The 17,359-nt window shown below is 45.9% G+C and overlaps 1 protein-coding gene across 1 annotated transcript in view; it reads right to left on the reverse strand.

Moving 5' to 3' along the window:
- Window positions 1-16,781, reverse strand: part of LOC139401849 (guanine nucleotide-binding protein G(o) subunit alpha-like) — a 35,426-nt gene extending 18,645 nt beyond the window's left edge. Inside the window, exons 1-5 of the mRNA XM_071145832.1 lie at window positions 16,743-16,781; window positions 16,459-16,603; window positions 13,151-13,242; window positions 12,227-12,319; window positions 9,720-9,880 (exon numbers count right to left, since the gene is read on the reverse strand). Of these exons, the coding sequence (XP_071001933.1) occupies window positions 9,720-9,880; window positions 12,227-12,319; window positions 13,151-13,242; window positions 16,459-16,603; window positions 16,743-16,781 (530 nt within the window). The remainder of the gene's footprint in view (window positions 1-9,719; window positions 9,881-12,226; window positions 12,320-13,150; window positions 13,243-16,458; window positions 16,604-16,742) is intronic.
- Between the last annotated feature and the right edge of the window lie 578 nt (window positions 16,782-17,359).

Consider the following 17,359-nt stretch of genomic DNA (forward strand, 5'->3'; position numbering starts at 1 on the left):
TCCCTCCCTCCCTCACACACACCCACCCCCTCCCTCCCTTCTGCCCTCACACACACCCCCTCCCTCCCTCCCTCCTGCCCTCACACACACCCCCTCCCTTCTGCCCTCACACACACCCTCCCTTCTGCCCTCACACACGCCCACCCCCTCCCTCCCTTCTGCCCTCACACACGCCCACCCCCTCCCTCCCTTCTGCCCTCACACACGCCCACCCCCTCCCTCCCTTCTGCCCTCACACACGCCCACCCCCTCCCTCCCTTCTGCCCACACACGCCCACCCCCTCCCTCCCTTCTGCCCTCACACACACCCACCCCCTCCCTCCCTTCTGCCCTCACACACGCCCACCCCCTCCCTCCCTTCTGCCCTCACACACGCCCACCCCCTCCCTCCCTTCTGCCCTCACACACACCCACCCCCTCCCTCCCTTCTGCCCTCACACACACCCACCCCCTCCCTCCCTTCTGCCCTCACACACATCCACCCCCTCCCTCCCTCCCTCCCTCACACCCACCCCCTCCCTCCCTCCATTCCTTCTGCCCTCACACCCACCCCCTCCCTCCATTCCTTCTGCCCTCACACCCACCCCCTCCCTTCTGCCCTCACACACCCACCCCCTCCCTCCCTCCTTCCCTCACACACACCCACCCCCTCCCTCCCTCCCTCCCTCACACACACCCACCCCCTCCCTCCCTTCTGCCCTCACACACACCCCCTCCCTCCCTCCCTCCTGCCGTCACACACACCCCCTCCCTTCTGCCCTCACACACACCCTCCCTTCTGCCCTCACACACGCCCACCCCCTCCCTCCCTTCTGCCCTCACACACACCCACCCCCTCCCTCCCTTCTGCCCTCACACACACCCACCCCCTCCCTCCCTCCCTTCTGCCCTCACACACACCCACCCCCTCCCTCCCTTCTGCCCTCACACACACCCACCCCCTCCCTCCCTTCTGCCCTCACACACGCCCACCCCCTCCCTCCCTTCTGCCCTCACACACACCCACCCCCTCCCTCCCTTCTGCCCTCACACACACCCACCCCCTCCCTCCCTTCTGCCCTCACACACACCCACCCCCTCCCTCCCTTCTGCCCTCACACACACCCACCCCCTCCCTCCCTCCATTCCTTCTGCCCTCACACCCACCCCCTCCCTCCCTCCATTCCTTCTGCCCTCACACCCACCCCCTCCCTTCTGCCCTCACACACCCACCCCCTCCCTCCCTCCTTCCCTCACACACACCCACCCCCTCCCTCCCTCCCTCCCACACACCCACCCCCTCCCTCCCTTCTGCCCTCACACACACCCCCTCCCTCCCTCCCTCCTGCCGTCACACACACCCCCTCCCTTCTGCCCTCACACACACCCTCCCTTCTGCCCTCACACACGCCCACCCCCTCCCTCCCTTCTGCCCTCACACACACCCACCCCCTCCCTCCCTTCTGCCCTCACACACACCCACCCCCTCCCTCCCTCCCTTCTGCCCTCACACACACCCACCCCCTCCCTCCCTTCTGCCCTCACACACACCCACCCCCTCCCTCCCTTCTGCCCTCACACACGCCCACCCCCTCCCTCCCTTCTGCCCTCACACACACCCACCCCCTCCCTCCCTTCTGCCCTCACACACACCCACCCCCTCCCTCCCTTCTGCCCTCACACACACCCACCCCCTCCCTCCCTTCTGCCCTCACACACACCCACCCCTCCCTCCCTTCTGCCCTCACACACACCCACCCCCTCCCTCCCTTCTGCCCTCACACACATCCACCCCCTCCCTCCCTTTTGCCCTCACACACACCCACCCCCTCCCTCCCTCCCTGCTCATTTCTGTAACAAAAGTGTGTAGGCATGTAAGCTGTCATGTATAACCTCTTGGACAGTCTTAATACTTCAAATGGCTTCCTCTCCTCATCACCTTCCCTTCATGACTACCAGTGAGTGAAAGGACAGGAAAGGTTTCCATTATATTGCTTTCACCTGAAATGACCTGTGAGATCAGTGATCGGCAGAGGAGAGAAGACCAGAAAAAAAAACTGAGCCTTTGAGTCCATCAGTTCAGTCAATCATAATTTCCTCCCTTCACATCCAGAGGAAGTCAAAGTGTGTCACGACCGTCTGATCTGCCAATTCATGTGGAAGAGATCAATTAGAACAGGTGGTCTAACAGACAGAGGACGGACAGGGGAGAGAGCTGGGACAGAGGTAATCCTTAGTCATATCAAGGGTGTCTGAAATGGAACCCTAAACCCTAGTGACTACAGGGTTCTGATCTAAAAGTGGTGCACTCTAAAGGGAATAGGGTACTGTCATGACGTTGGCCTCTTTGGGTATAGCAACTCCATCCCCCTCTCCCTGCCTCCCCCTTGCCTCCTTAAACTAGGCTGCTGTGGTCAGAGGTCGTAAATTCCTGAGAAGACCTCATGGACAGTTAGAGAGTCGTTTTTCATGGAGAACAAAGGAAATCCTTCCACCTCACAGAACTTGAGGTACGAACAAATTTCATGTACCGGAGAAAGTATAAAAGATCGGTGAAGAATCCAGCTACGAACTGGTCCGTTTGTCACAACTTGGGAAGCTCATGGGAGACGGTGTGGCCACATTACCAAAACGCTGTTTATATAATAGTCTCAGATATGAGGTTTACATCTAATTGTTGTATAAGATGAATGAGTGAGTATGATACTGTTTGTATAATATGATTGTGGACTGTTTAATGAAGAAAAATACAATTCCCTTTTGATTTGAACTAAATCAGAGGACCGCCCCTGAGCCCAGTTAGGGTCAGACATCCTGGGACAGCCCTTTTCTGCCATTCCGAATAAAACCCAAATTTGATAAATTATCCGCAGTTTCTCTCAATCACAGGAGTACAAAGGTTGTAGACCATTGCTGAATCTTAACCATACCACGTGGTTAAACTCTTAGACTATCGATACCGACAGAATGAGAACAAGTCTTTGATATTAATTACTAGTCTGCAGCTAGGAATTCAGTATCATTGAACGCGAAGAACGACAACCGCCGAAACATCCACTCTATAACGAATGTCACTGTGAACTATCCCTTCTAAACAAGACAGAGAGAGAGAGAGCGAGAGACTGACAATTCAACGAAAGACGAACTTTATCGCGCAGTAACTAATTACAGAGACTCTTTGATAAAAACTATCAGTCTTCAGTTAATGATAGTAAAGACACGACAGTACCATTTCAGATGCAGACAGACTCTCTATTGACATGTGAGTCCATCAAGAACTGCAACACCACTGGGTTTTTCACGCACAACAGTTCCCTGTGTTTATCAAGAATGGTCCACCACAGATGGACATCAGCCAACTTGACAACTGTGGGAAACATTGGAGTCAACATGGGCCAGAATTCCTGCAGAACGCTTTTGACACCTTGTAGAGTCCATGCCCTGACAATTTGAGGCTGTTCTGTGGGCAAAAGGGGGTGCAACTCAAAATTAAGAAGGTGTTCCTAATGTTTTGTACACCCTGTGTGTGTGTGTGTGTCTGGTGTCTCAATTGTATAGTGTGAGGGCAGCGTACCACCCTGCATTCCTCTGCTGGCTTGCCTCTGAAGCTAAGCAAGGTTGGTCCCTGGATGGGAGACCAGTAGCCCTTTATCATGACTCAGTTCTATTACATTACACATAAGTCATTAGATGAAGGCATCTTCTGTAGGGGGGAGTTGTGTTAAGCTCTGCGACACTCGGTCTGAACATTAACATGTCGCTTGCAGTAAGGCTTTGGAAGCAAAATTAACTTCTTTCATGTTACCAATAAATCATTTTTCCAAAATCAAAAGGTTCAATTGATACACACCTTTATATGGTTAGGGTTCCCACACGGCCATATTTTCACGTTACAGTGCTTGTTTACAGAAAACAGACAAAAACAGAGTGGACTAACTGTGCTATTTAGCTATCTGTGTGTCCGAACACCTGTCTGTAAACAGAAGACCACAAGGATCCTGGGACCTGCAGTCACTTTAACGCTACCTACATGTACATACTACCTCAATAAGCCTAACAGGTCTAGTATAGTATATATATAGTATAGAGCCTTGCTACTCTTTTTTCAAATGTATTTTTACTGTTTTATTTCTTTACTTACCTACACACTTTTTTTGCTTTTTGGCACTATTGGTTAGAGCCTGTAAGTAAGCATTTCACTGTAAGGTCTACACCTGTTGTATTCGGCGCACATGACAAATAAACTTTGATTTGATTTGATTAACATGTCACAATTTTTTATTTTATTTTTAAATGTCCCCTGGAACTGTTCCCCCTACAGTAAGTGTTATTATTGTGATGTGAAAGTGGAAGCATTTATGTTTCTAGAACTGTGCCGCAACTGAGAATCAATTCACGTTTAGATGGAATATTTGGCTGTTTTGGCTTCTAGAGCCAATTGACCCTTTAAAACAGAACATGTAAGGTCCTTGGACTGAAGAGTAATGTTAGGCTCCTGTAATCCATTATTGGGCTAGGAGAACAGATGTTGGAGGGCCAGTAGGAGGCACTCTTACCTCTGGTCTAAAAAAGATCAATGCCCCAAGGCAGTGACCGAGACATTGCACTGAGTAGGGATCTGTCTTTTGAATGGAATATTAAAACGGGTGTCCTGACTCTGTCTTCCCTAAATATTCCCATGGCATTTATTGTTAAGAGTAGGGGGGAGGTTAACCCCGGTGTCCTGGCTAAATTTACAATCTGGCCCTCATTCTATCATGGTCACCTAATCATCCCAAGCTTCCAATTGACTAATTCATTTCCCCCCCTTCTCTCCCATGTAACTATTCCCCAGATCATTGCTGTAAATGCGAATGTTCAGTCAACTTACCTGGTAAAATAAGGGCACATTATATTAAATTGTTTTTTTATCAAATAAAACTCACAACATCAGTATGAAACATAACTAAAGAGAGCAGAATGCTACTGCCGTTAACCCAAACCCACATCATCATAATCCACACTTCACTTGAACAACACCCCATTCAGCAAAGGTAATGTCCCTGAAAACAAGGCATAAAGAGGCACTAAATTGAGATTTGATGACACTTGAAACAAAATGACGTAAAAACCCGACGCGCTTCACATGAAGCGCCTAATAGTGTCCTCCCCAAGGACGTGGTGCTATGTCCCATCACATCACTTAGAAACACTGCTGATCAACCCCCACAAGAAAGGATGTGTGTCTATGTCCCATCATTTCACATGCTTAGAAACACCGCTGATCAACCCCCACAAGAGAGGATGTGTGTCTATGTCCCATCACATCACATGCTTAGAAACACCGCTGATCAACCCCCACAAGAGAGGATGTGTGTCTATGTCCCATCACATCACATGCTTAGAAACACCGCTGATCAACCCCCATAAGAGAGGATGTGTGTCTATGTCCCATCATATCACATGCTTAGAAACACCGCTGATCAACCCCCACAAGAGAGGATGTGTGTCTATGTCCCATCATTTCACATGCTTAGAAACACCGCTGATCAACCCCCACAAGAGAGGATGTGTGTCTATGTCCCATCACATCACATGCTTAGAAACACCGCTGATCAACCCCCACAAGAGAGGATGTGTGTCTATGTCCCATCACATCACATGCTTAGAAACACCGCTGATCAACCCCCATAAGAGAGGATGTGTGTCTATGTCCCATCACATCACATGCTTAGAAACACCGCTGATCAACCCCCACAAGAGAGGATGTGTGTCTATGTCCCATCACATCACTTAGAAACACCGCTGATCAACCCCCACAAGAGAGGATGTGTGTCTATGTCCCATCACATCACATGCTTAGAAACACCGCTGATCAACCCCCACAAGAGAGGATGTGTGTCTATGTCCCATCACATCACATGCTTAGAAACACCGCTGATCAACCCCCATAGGAGAGGATGTGTGTCTATGTCCCATCACATCACATGCTTAGAAACACCGCTGATCAACCCCCACAAGAGAGGACGTGGTGCTATGTCCCATCATATCACATGCTTAGAAACACCGCTGATCAACCCCCACAAGAGAGGATGTGTGTCTATGTCCCATCATATCACATGCTTAGAAAGACCGCTGATCAACCCCCACAAGAGAGGATGTGTGTCTATGTCCCATCATATCACATGCTTAGAAACACCGCTGATCAACCCCCACAAGAGAGGATGTGTGTCTATGTCCCATCACATCACTTAGAAACACCGCTGATCAACCCCCACAAGAGGGGATGTGTGTCTATGTCCCATCATATCACTTAGAAACACAGCTGATCAACCCCCACAAGAGGGGATGTGTGTCTATGTCCCATCATATCACTTAGAAACACAGCTGATCAACCCCCACAAGAGGGGATGTGTGTCTATGTCCCATCACATCACTTAGAAACACAGCTAATCAACCCCCACAAGAGGGGATGTGTGTCTATGTCCCATCATATCACTTAGAAACACAGCTGATCAACCCCCACAAGAGGGGATGTGTGTCTATGTCCCATCATATCACTTAGAAACACAGCTGATCAACCCCCACAAGAGAGGATGTGTGTCTATGTCCCATCACATCACTTAGAAACACCGCTGATCAACCCCCACAAGAGAGGATGTGTGTCTATGTCCCATCACATCACATGCTTAGAAACACCGCTGATCAACCCCCACAAGAGAGGACGTGGTGCTATGTCCCATCATATCACATGCTTAGAAACACCGCTGATCAACCCCCACAAGAGAGGATGTGGTGCTATGTTCCATCATATCACATGCTTAGAAACACCGCTGATCAACCCCCACAAGAGAGGATGTGTGTCTATGTCCCATCACACCACATGCTTAGAAACACCGCTGATCAACCCCCACAAGAGAGGATGTGTGTCTATGTCCCATCACATCACATGCTTAGAAACACCGCTGATCAACCCCCATAAGAGAGGATGTGTGTCTATGTCCCATCACATCACATGCTTAGAAACACCGCTGATCAACCCCCATAAGAGAGGATGTGTGTCTATGTCCCATCACATCACATGCTTAGAAATACCGCTGATCAACCCCCACAAGAGAGGATGTGTGTCTATGTCCCATCACATCACATGCTTAGAAACACCGCTGATCAACCCCCACAAGATAGGATGTGTGTCTATGTCCCATCACATCACATGCTTAGAAACACCGCTGATCAACCCCCACAAGAGAGGATGTGTGTCTATGTCCCATCACATCACATGCTTAGAAACACCGCTGATCAACCCCCATAAGAGAGGATGTGTGTCTATGTCCCATCACATCACATGCTTAGAAACACCGCTGATCAACCCCCACAAGAGAGGACGTGGTGCTATGTCCCATCATATCACATGCTTAGAAACACCGCTGATCAACCCCCACAAGAGAGGATGTGTGTCTATGTCCCATCATATCACATGCTTAGAAAGACCGCTGATCAACCCCCACAAGAGAGGATGTGTGTCTATGTCCCATCATATCACATGCTTAGAAACACCGCTGATCAACCCCCACAAGAGAGGATGTGTGTCTATGTCCCATCACATCACTTAGAAACACCGCTGATCAACCCCCACAAGAGGGGATGTGTGTCTATGTCCCATCATATCACTTAGAAACACAGCTGATCAACCCCCACAAGAGGGGATGTGTGTCTATGTCCCATCATATCACTTAGAAACACAGCTGATCAACCCCCACAAGAGAGGATGTGTGTCTATGTCCCATCACATCACTTAGAAACACAGCTGATCAACCCCCACAAGAGGGGATGTGTGTCTATGTCCCATCATATCACTTAGAAACACAGCTGATCAACCCCCACAAGAGGGGATGTGTGTCTATGTCCCATCATATCACTTAGAAACACAGCTGATCAACCCCCACAAGAGAGGATGTGTGTCTATGTCCCATCACATCACTTAGAAACACCGCTGATCAACCCCCACAAGAGAGGATGTGTGTCTATGTCCCATCACATCACATGCTTAGAAACACCGCTGATCAACCCCCACAAGAGAGGACGTGGTGCTATGTCCCATCATATCACATGCTTAGAAACACCGCTGATCAACCCCCACAAGAGAGGATGTGGTGCTATGTCCCATCATATCACATGCTTAGAAACACCGCTGATCAACCCCCACAAGAGAGGATGTGTGTCTATGTCCCATCACATCACATGCTTAGAAACACCGCTGATCAACCCCCACAAGAGAGGATGTGTGTCTATGTCCCATCACATCACATGACACCAGAACAACAATAAAAAAAACTATTCTGAGCATGACCTCAGTTCAGGGCAGGGGCCTGTTTTAGGAACATGTAAAACGCACACATACCTCCAACTACAGAGAATGACGCCATGGTGTTTAAGTAGCCATCTACATAAGCAGTCTAATATACAGGAGTATATTCAAAAAGAGGACAAATCGAGAATAAACGGGTGCAGATTAAATTGGAGCTGGGTAACGCCGCAATATATGTGGATCCACTGCCAACCCCTCTGGCTGGCAAACCCACACATAGCGCGCCCCCCCCCGACGCCACCTTACCCACACATAGCCCCCCGACGCCACCTTACCCACACATAGCCCCCCGACGCCACCTTACCCACACATAGCCCCCCGACGCCACCTTACCCACACATAGCCCCCCCCGACGCCACCTTACCCACACATAGCCCCCCGACGCCACCTTACCCATACATAGCCCCCTGATGCCACCTTACCGACAACTGCCCCCTGATACCACCTTACCCATACATAGCCCCCTGATGCCACCTTACCCATACATAGCCCCCTGATGCCACCTTACCGACAACTGCCCCCTGATGCCACCTTACCCATACATAGCCCTCTGATGCCACCTTACTGACAACTGCCCCCCAGGTGGTGGGTAAAGTAAAGCTGAATAGCTGTGAAGCAGAACACTTGGCCGCTGCTTAGTTCATAACGCAGACAGTCAGGAGTCTTTTAACCAATTATCCCAATCACAACACGCCACTGTAAATAGTAGTATGTACATAATCCCCTGTTGTCATCCCCTCACTTGCTCACTAGACACACAAGCATTTCAAACTTAATTCTCATGTCTTTTTCCCCCATGTCCTTTTTTAACCAACCACCTTTACAAAGACATGACAGGCATGACATTATAATGAAGGACCAATTAAAAATGTCAATTCAGCAAAATGTCAGGAGAATCATTTCCTGTGACGGATGTATTTTTCGCTACAATCCCATTATGTGTATATCGACGAGGAAGTAAGCAAAGGCTTCCCTTGTAAGACCTGGGAGGATCCACACGGTCCAGTCAGTCTGAATGAGGTGGGACGGCGCAGATAGAACATGCGTCACGACACCAGTAGCACGATTCTTGATTTTCCATGGCAAAGAAGAAAAGCAGCCACGAGACTTAAACTCTTTGAGCCTTTAAGAACCTGCTTTATGTCATATGCTTTCTGCTATACCTTCAATTATAGGATGCGAGTGACGACAGTGAAAAAGACAACACTGCCCCTACCTCGCTCTCCAACAGAGGTTGATTAAAATATAAATTGATACCAAAACGCAGCATTATCAACTTCCACTGTTTCATCATGAAATTCAGTGCGCTCCGTATGTTGTTTCCTTGCCATGATCATACTTCAGAGAACTGTGATGCTGAGTACAGTGACAACACTACATGTAAGGTACTCACTAGAGCGCTGAGTCGTTGAGTTGGAACTCATAGCCCCTGGCAGCTGCAGCTTTCACACCCTGGTCGGCCCAGAGAGCACAGAAAGACAGGGCCACAAACGGCAGCAGCTCCCCGTCCTCCCCGAAACACTGGCCACAGGACAGCACAGAGCGGGCATGGGCCTGCATGGGGACAACAGGAAGAGGGCTTCATGATCACCGATACTCCAGGGCAGTGGTTCCCAAACTTTTTATAGTTCCGTACCCCTTCAAAACATTCATCTCCAGCTGCGTACACCCTCTAGCACCAGGGACAGCGCACCCTCAAATGTTTTTTTGCCATCATTGTAAGCCTGCCCCCCACAAACACAAAATTATACATTAAAACATAAGAATGAGTGGGAGTTGTCACAACCCGGCTCGTGGAAAGTGACAAACAGCTCTTATAGGACCAGGGCACAAATAATAATCAATAAATTTAACCATCTTACATTTAAAACCTTATTTGTTCATCAAAAATGTTGAATAACTCACAGGTTAATGAGAAGGGTGTGCTTGAAAGGATGCACATAACTCTGCACTGTTGGGTTATATTGGAGAGTCTCAGTCATAAATCATTTTCCACACACAGTCTGTGCCTGTATTTAGTTTTCATGCTAGTGAGGGCCGAGAATTCACTCTCATATATGGTTGCATGGTTGCAAAGGGCATCAGTGTCTTAACAGCGAGATTTGCCAAGGCAGGATACTCTGAGCTCAGCCCTATCCAAAAATCTGGCAGTGGCATGTGTTGTCCATCAATTTTCACAGAACTGCTTGTTGTAATTTCAATGAGGCTCTCTTGTTCAGTTTATCAGTAAGTGGACTGGAGGCTATATAACATTTGATAATGTCCGTAAGCTTGAGTTCATTTGCACACAAAAAATCATACAATAATGGAAAAGACCTGTGTGTTGTCCTTGTTAATGCAAACTGAGAAGAGCTCCAACTTCTTAATCATAGCCTCAATTTTGTCCCGCACCTTGAATATAGTTGCGAAGTGTCCCTTTAATCCTAGATTCAGATCATTCAGGCGAGAAAAAACATCACCCAGATAGGCCAGTCGTATAAGAAACTCATCATGCAAGCGGTCAGACAAGTGAAAATGATGGTCAGTAAAGAAACCTTTAAGCTCGTCTCTCAATTTAAAAAACAAGAGTGTCAATACTTTGCCTCTTGATAACCAGCGCACTTCTGAATGTTGTAAAAGCATTACATGGCCGTCGCCCATAGTGCAGAAAATACGGGAGTTCAGGGGCCTTGCTTTAACAAAATTAACCATTTTCACCTTTCAAGCTGTCAGGCATTCCCTTGGCAGCAAGAGCCTCTCGGTTGATGTTGCGGTGTACCCAAGTGGCGTCGGGAGCAACTGCTTGCACGAGCGTTACCACTCCACTATTTCTCCCTGTCATGGCTTTTGTGCCATCAGTACAGATGCCAACATGAGCAGCAGCTATGTTTGGCTACATACGACCGTTAATGGAATTCCCGCGAGAGAGTAACGGTTAATGTGATTGGATGTTAATTATTTGACTAGGCTACCTGTATTTGACATTGTGTTGTTATTTCGCTGAACACTAGATGGTTTAATTTTATTTTTGGCAGTGAAACGAGGCTAATCAGGCGAGAGAAGAAAAAAAAACTCACCCAAATGTATAGACCCCGTTGGAAAATATAAATGGACTGTTTGAAAAGGTGAAAAAAAAGTTTTAAAAAATAAATAAATGTAAATCATATTTTTATTTGGCATACCCCCGACGGCATTGCTCCAGTTTGGGAATATGATAAACATTTGCTGTCTCGGGTCTTGTTCATTAGGGAATGAAAGACATATGCTTTTTTTGTGTGTGTTTTGCTATGTAAAATTAGTGTTTCTTATTGGACTAGTCCAGGTAGTCCCTCTCGGTTTCAGTCTTTTCTTCCATTTGGTCCTAATGAAAAACCCAACTAAATCATAATGACAGATGTAGAAGATAAATGCCAGTCCCTGTGTCCACTTGTCGTTATTAGTGAGGTCAAGAAAGATGTGTGAGGCAAAGAGGCTTTTAAACTTCAAGATATGGCTTGTGATCGTGTTAGGGACGTAGCTAGGAGAATACCAGAGCAAGGCTGACATCTAACGTGACATCTGAGCTCTACAGTTTCAAAAGGAGGAAGCTATGACCATGGGAAGAGATGTAGGTCTAAAACTGGGCTGACTAGTTACACTGTATGATCCTGTTAGGTCAACATGTGTTAAATGGGGGTACAGAATGTGTTGCATAATTACCAGAGGGTGTGAATAGAGACCATATTTCATCATGTGTGCTGTATCTGTTTGATAGAAGACCACAAATGGTCTTCTGGCTAGTACCCTCTGCTAGTTGTGGTTTATGTATCGGTTGCCTGGAGTAACTACGTATTTTAAATTGTCAAATCAAAAGGTCCTAACAAGGTGGTCAGTCAGTATGACATGATGCTCCAAGACTAGCTACTAACTCTTCTCCCTCACCTTGTTCTTCTTGTTGGCCAGATTAATCCTCAGCAGTCCCATGCCGCGCAGCACAAACTTCATGGAGGTCAGGAGGTTATCCAGCACTGCAGCCTGTGAAGGGAGGGAGTTTGAGTTTTATTTCGGTATACATGGCAGCTAAAATATGAAGTGTGAATACATCAAGACAGACAAGTAAATCAATAAATGTTCGCTAATCGAGAAAGTTCAGTAGTCTGATGGAATCACTCATGGAGGGCTCAGTTTAAATACTTTGGATGGTGAGCCAGAGAGGGAGGGAGAGAGAGGGGTGACTATTGAACACTGGGACTGGGCTATTCTTCACAACACTGCAGATAGGGAATCATTATTTTTGTTCTATTCTACCAGACAGATATTCATGCCTGTTCTATGTGAATGTAAAATGTTCAATAATGTAACACCCACCTTTACAGACCTCTAGCCAAGGACTGTACACAGTAAAAAAAACATGGTTTGAACAGTATACAGCTACCATTAACCACACCTAAGCTCTTCTACCTCCATGGTCTGATTGGTAGGAGGTAGAATCACCTTTCCCAAACCCCAGCTCCCATACCATACATCCAGACGCAACAACTCCCTCCCTAATCTCCCAAGTGGAGTCACTATCAGCTACATCAGTGCCCTGTCCAGCCAAAACACTATTCGATTAAGCATCAGTAAGAGCATTTTCTTACAGAATGGAAGCACACAGTATTAATGGAGGGCAGTATGCATTGATCATGGTATCGTGACTGTTGAATACAGCCTTTTTAAGCCAACAACATAACAGGTTATGGACCTGTCTGGGTTCTTTAGAATAGTGAGAATGTAGTGTAACAAAGCCAAGAATCCCCTTTAAAGAAAAAAACATGTCACAACACATTCGAGAATCTCTGCCAAGGAGGGTAAAGTGTACAGCACCTTGAAGCTAATAAGCTCTGGCTTGGAGAAGCCATGACTGTGGATGACCTTCATCTGCTTGACCATGGTACTCTTACCACTCTCTGTAGCACCTGGAACAAAGTAGTCATCACATCAGTGCAATCTAATGGGAACTTAAATCACAAAACACATTAAATATATTCTGCAGTGACATGGTTGGCCATATTTGTGATTTGCAACCAACCTGGTCTCAGAGCATTTCGTATTTTTCTGTACATACATCCGAGACACCGCATTTAGTATGATATGTTGCGTTTCGTATGGTATGTATTCATTTGTGGATGCCTATCATACGAAATGGGTGATATGTTAAGAATGACAATTTCTATTACATGTTATGAATTCATAAAAAGCATGCATTATGTTAGGAATCTGCAAAACATTTGATATGTTATGAATTCCAAGTAGGTGGCTAAGGTTAGCTAGCTCGCTAACATTAGAGTTAAGTTTAGGAATTAGGTTAAAGGGTTAAGGGAAGTGTTAGGGGAAGGGTTAGCTAACATGCTAGTAGTTGCAAAGTATCAAGTAGTTCAAAAGTTGACAATTAGCTAAAATGCTAAAGTTGTACATGCTGAGATTCTAAATGATCTATCAACCGTTTGCATTATAAGGTTAGGGTTAAGTTTAGGAGTTCGGTTAAAGGCTTAAGGTTAGGCAAATGGGTAGCTAAAATGGTTAAGGTCAGGGTCAGTGGTGGAAAAATACCCAACGTTCATACTTGAGTAAAAGTAAAGATACCTTAATAGAAAATGACTCAAGAGTATTTGGTTTTAAATAGGCTTAATTATCAAAAAATAAATGTAATTGCTGTAACTATTTGGGTGACCTGGCCAAATTCACACTGTAGAAATATGAGTTATAGTTCTATTACTCTACTTGAACGCAAGTCTAAGAAGCGGTAGATCTGTTCTATGTGCGCAATTTCTTTTGCGTCTTCAAAAGATTATGGAAAATATATTTCACAAGGGTTTAGATGGTTGAATGATTCTCTACACTAGAGCAGCTTATTTTGTTACAAACTGAAATTAGGCAAACTACACAAATACAAAAAAACACAGTGTTGGTGCCATGTTTCATGAGCTGAAGTAAAAGACCCCAGAAATGTTCCATATACACAAAAAGCTTATTTCTATCGAATTTAGTACATCCCTGTTAATGAGCATGTCTCCTTTGCCAAGATAATCCATCCACCTGACAGATGTGGCATATCAAGAAGCTGATTAAACAGCATCATTACACAGGTTCCCCTTGTGCTGGGGACAATACAATGCCACTAAAAAAAAATTTGCAGTTTTGACACACAACAATGCCACAGATGTCACAAGTTGAGGGGAAAGGGGGGATATTTAGTCAGTTGTCCAACAATGTATTCAACTGAAATATGTCTTCCGCATTTAACCCAACCCCTCTGAATCAGAGAGGTGTGTCTTCCACATTTAACCCAACCCCTCTGAATCAGAGAGGTGTGGGGGGCTGCCATAACCGTCAACGTCTTTGGCACCCAGGGAACAGTGGGTTAACTGCCTTGCTCAGGGGCAGAACGACATATTTTTACCTTGACAGCTCGTGGACTCGATCCAGCAACCTTCCGGTTACTGGCCCAACGCTCTAACCACAAGCCATCCAATTGGGAGGGAGTGTGAAATTGGCATGCTGACTGCAGGAATGTCCACCAGAGCTGTTGCCAGAGAATGTAATGGTGATTTCTCTACCATAAGCCGCCTCCTACATTGTTTTAAGAGAATTTGGCAGTATGTCCACCTGGCCTCAACTGCAGACCACGTGTAACCACGCCAGGCCAGGACCTCCACATCCAGCATCTTCACCTGCGGGATCGTCTGAGACCAGACACCCGGACAACTGATTAATTTGTAGGTTTGCACAATCTATGAATTTCTGCACAAACTGCCAGAAACTGTCTCAGGGAAGCTCATCAGCATGCTCATCGCCCTCACCAGGGTCTTGACCTGACTGCAGTTCAGCACCGTAACCTACTTCAGTGGGCAAATGCTCACCTTCGATGGCCACTGGCACGATGGAATTGTGTGCTTTTCACAGATGAGTCCCAGTTTCAACTGTACCGGGCAGATGGTAGACAGTGTGTATGGCGTTGTGTGGGTGAGCGGTTTGCAGTTGTCAACGTTGGGAACAGAGTGCCCCGGTGGTGGGGTTATGGTATGGGCAGTAATAAGCTATGGACAACATACACGAGTGCAATATATCGATGGCAATTTGAATATGAAGAGATCCCGAGGCCCATTGTCATACCATTCATCCGCCGCCATCACCTCATGTTTCAACATGATACTGCACTCCAGTACTCCATGTAGCAAGGATCTTTACACAATTTCTGGAAGCTGAAAATGCCCCAGTTCTTCCATGGCCTGCATACTCACCAGACTTTACTCACCAGAAATGTCACCCATTGAGCTTGTTCGTGATGCTCTGGATCAACAGCATATCTGTATTCCCAGTCATGTGAAATCCATAGATTAGGGCCTAATGAATTTATTTAAATTGACTGATTTCCTTATATGAACTGTAACTCAGTAAGATCTTTGAAATGGTTGCATATCGCATTCATATTTTCGTTCAGTGTATTAGAGTTTTAGCAACCAATGGCAGGGCGATTTCTGCAATGTAACTAAGTATCAAAAGTATAAATAATTTTAAATTCCTCATATTAAGCAAACACAGCACCAACACTTATACATTTACAAATAAAGCATGTGTGTTTAGTGCGTCCACCAGATCTGAGGCAGGAGATGACCAGGGATGTTCTCTTGATAATTGTGTGAATTGGACACTTTTCTTGTCCTGCTAAACATTCGAAACGTAACGAGTACTTTTGGGTGTCAGGGAACATGTACGGAGTAAAAAGTACATTATTTCCTTTAGGAATGTAGTGGAGTAAAAGTAGTCAAAAATATAAATAGTAAAGTACAGATACCACAAACTACAGCAGTAGGGCCTACTTGAAAGTATATCTTCTTAAGTACTTTACATAATTGGGAAGGGTTAGCTAACACGCTAAGTTGTTGCAAAGTGGATAAAAGTAGTTCAAAAGTAGCCTAAATTATAATTATCCACTGTGTTTCTAGAAATGTGTGTTATACCCACCCAGCCAAACTCCTTTCAATTTGGCATTAAGTAACCATCGGTCTCAAGTAACCATGCCAAAGATAACATATCATACTTAGGGGTCTCGGATTTCCATACATAATAATACGAAATTATGTGAGACATGGTTGTTGCAACACATACACCTCGCACGCACACAAACTTACCAAGTAGCAATATTTTGATCACGTTCACCTCAAGCTTGGCTTGTTCAAACAAATCTCGTTCTATATTAGAGCTTTGAATTTTCGCCCTTTTCTCATCCTCAGTAACGTCGGGTACGGGGTGAAAGCAAATTGATCTCACGCACATCTAGGTTTGAAAAGTAAACTTTAGTCGAAGATACAGTATGTTCTATTAAAATGTCGCATAACGACTGTCCGGAGATGTTTGCTTGAAAAACAAATGAGGGGTACACGTTAACACAAACAAAAACAACATTTTGATATACCTGCAGAGGGGCTGGCAGAATATTGAAAAAGCGGAACATCTTTGCGGTAACGTTTGCTACAAACTGGGGCTGAAAATTCAACACGCGATAAAGATAAATTAGGTAAACCTCAAGAACATTGAATATGTCCAATCATTTTCTATAGATTATACTACTCACTGGTCAAATCTTGCCGCTAACTGACCTAACAGATAACACCTGTGGATTATTAGTGGAGAAGACCCGTGCTCATATCATGAAGATACAAATCACGAGCGCGAGACTGAAGCAGAATTTATTTAAAGCCTACAAATATCTATTACAGTGTTCTATAACTAAATGGATCGCTTTATTTGAACAAACACGTGCATAGTGCTTTATAATATTACGTGCTCTTGTAAACAAACACTATATAGCCTCATCATGGTTAAAACTAGAATGTTTACATCATAGATGGTCAGTCCTTGCATCCATAGCTGTCTATGAATTTGAGTGGTAACATTTCTCCAGTCCCATTCCTCAGCTTTTTACGAAAACAGGGGCGGGGATGTGTTTTGTTATGGTTTTAACTGCTGATTGCCACTGTAACGCCTCGACCACACGGAAATAATATTTGTGTTTTGGGACACCATAAGTAC

This window comes from Oncorhynchus clarkii, unplaced genomic scaffold (assembly GCF_045791955.1).
Source record: "Oncorhynchus clarkii lewisi isolate Uvic-CL-2024 unplaced genomic scaffold, UVic_Ocla_1.0 unplaced_contig_2987_pilon_pilon, whole genome shotgun sequence".
Lineage (NCBI taxonomy): Eukaryota > Metazoa > Chordata > Actinopteri > Salmoniformes > Salmonidae > Oncorhynchus > Oncorhynchus clarkii.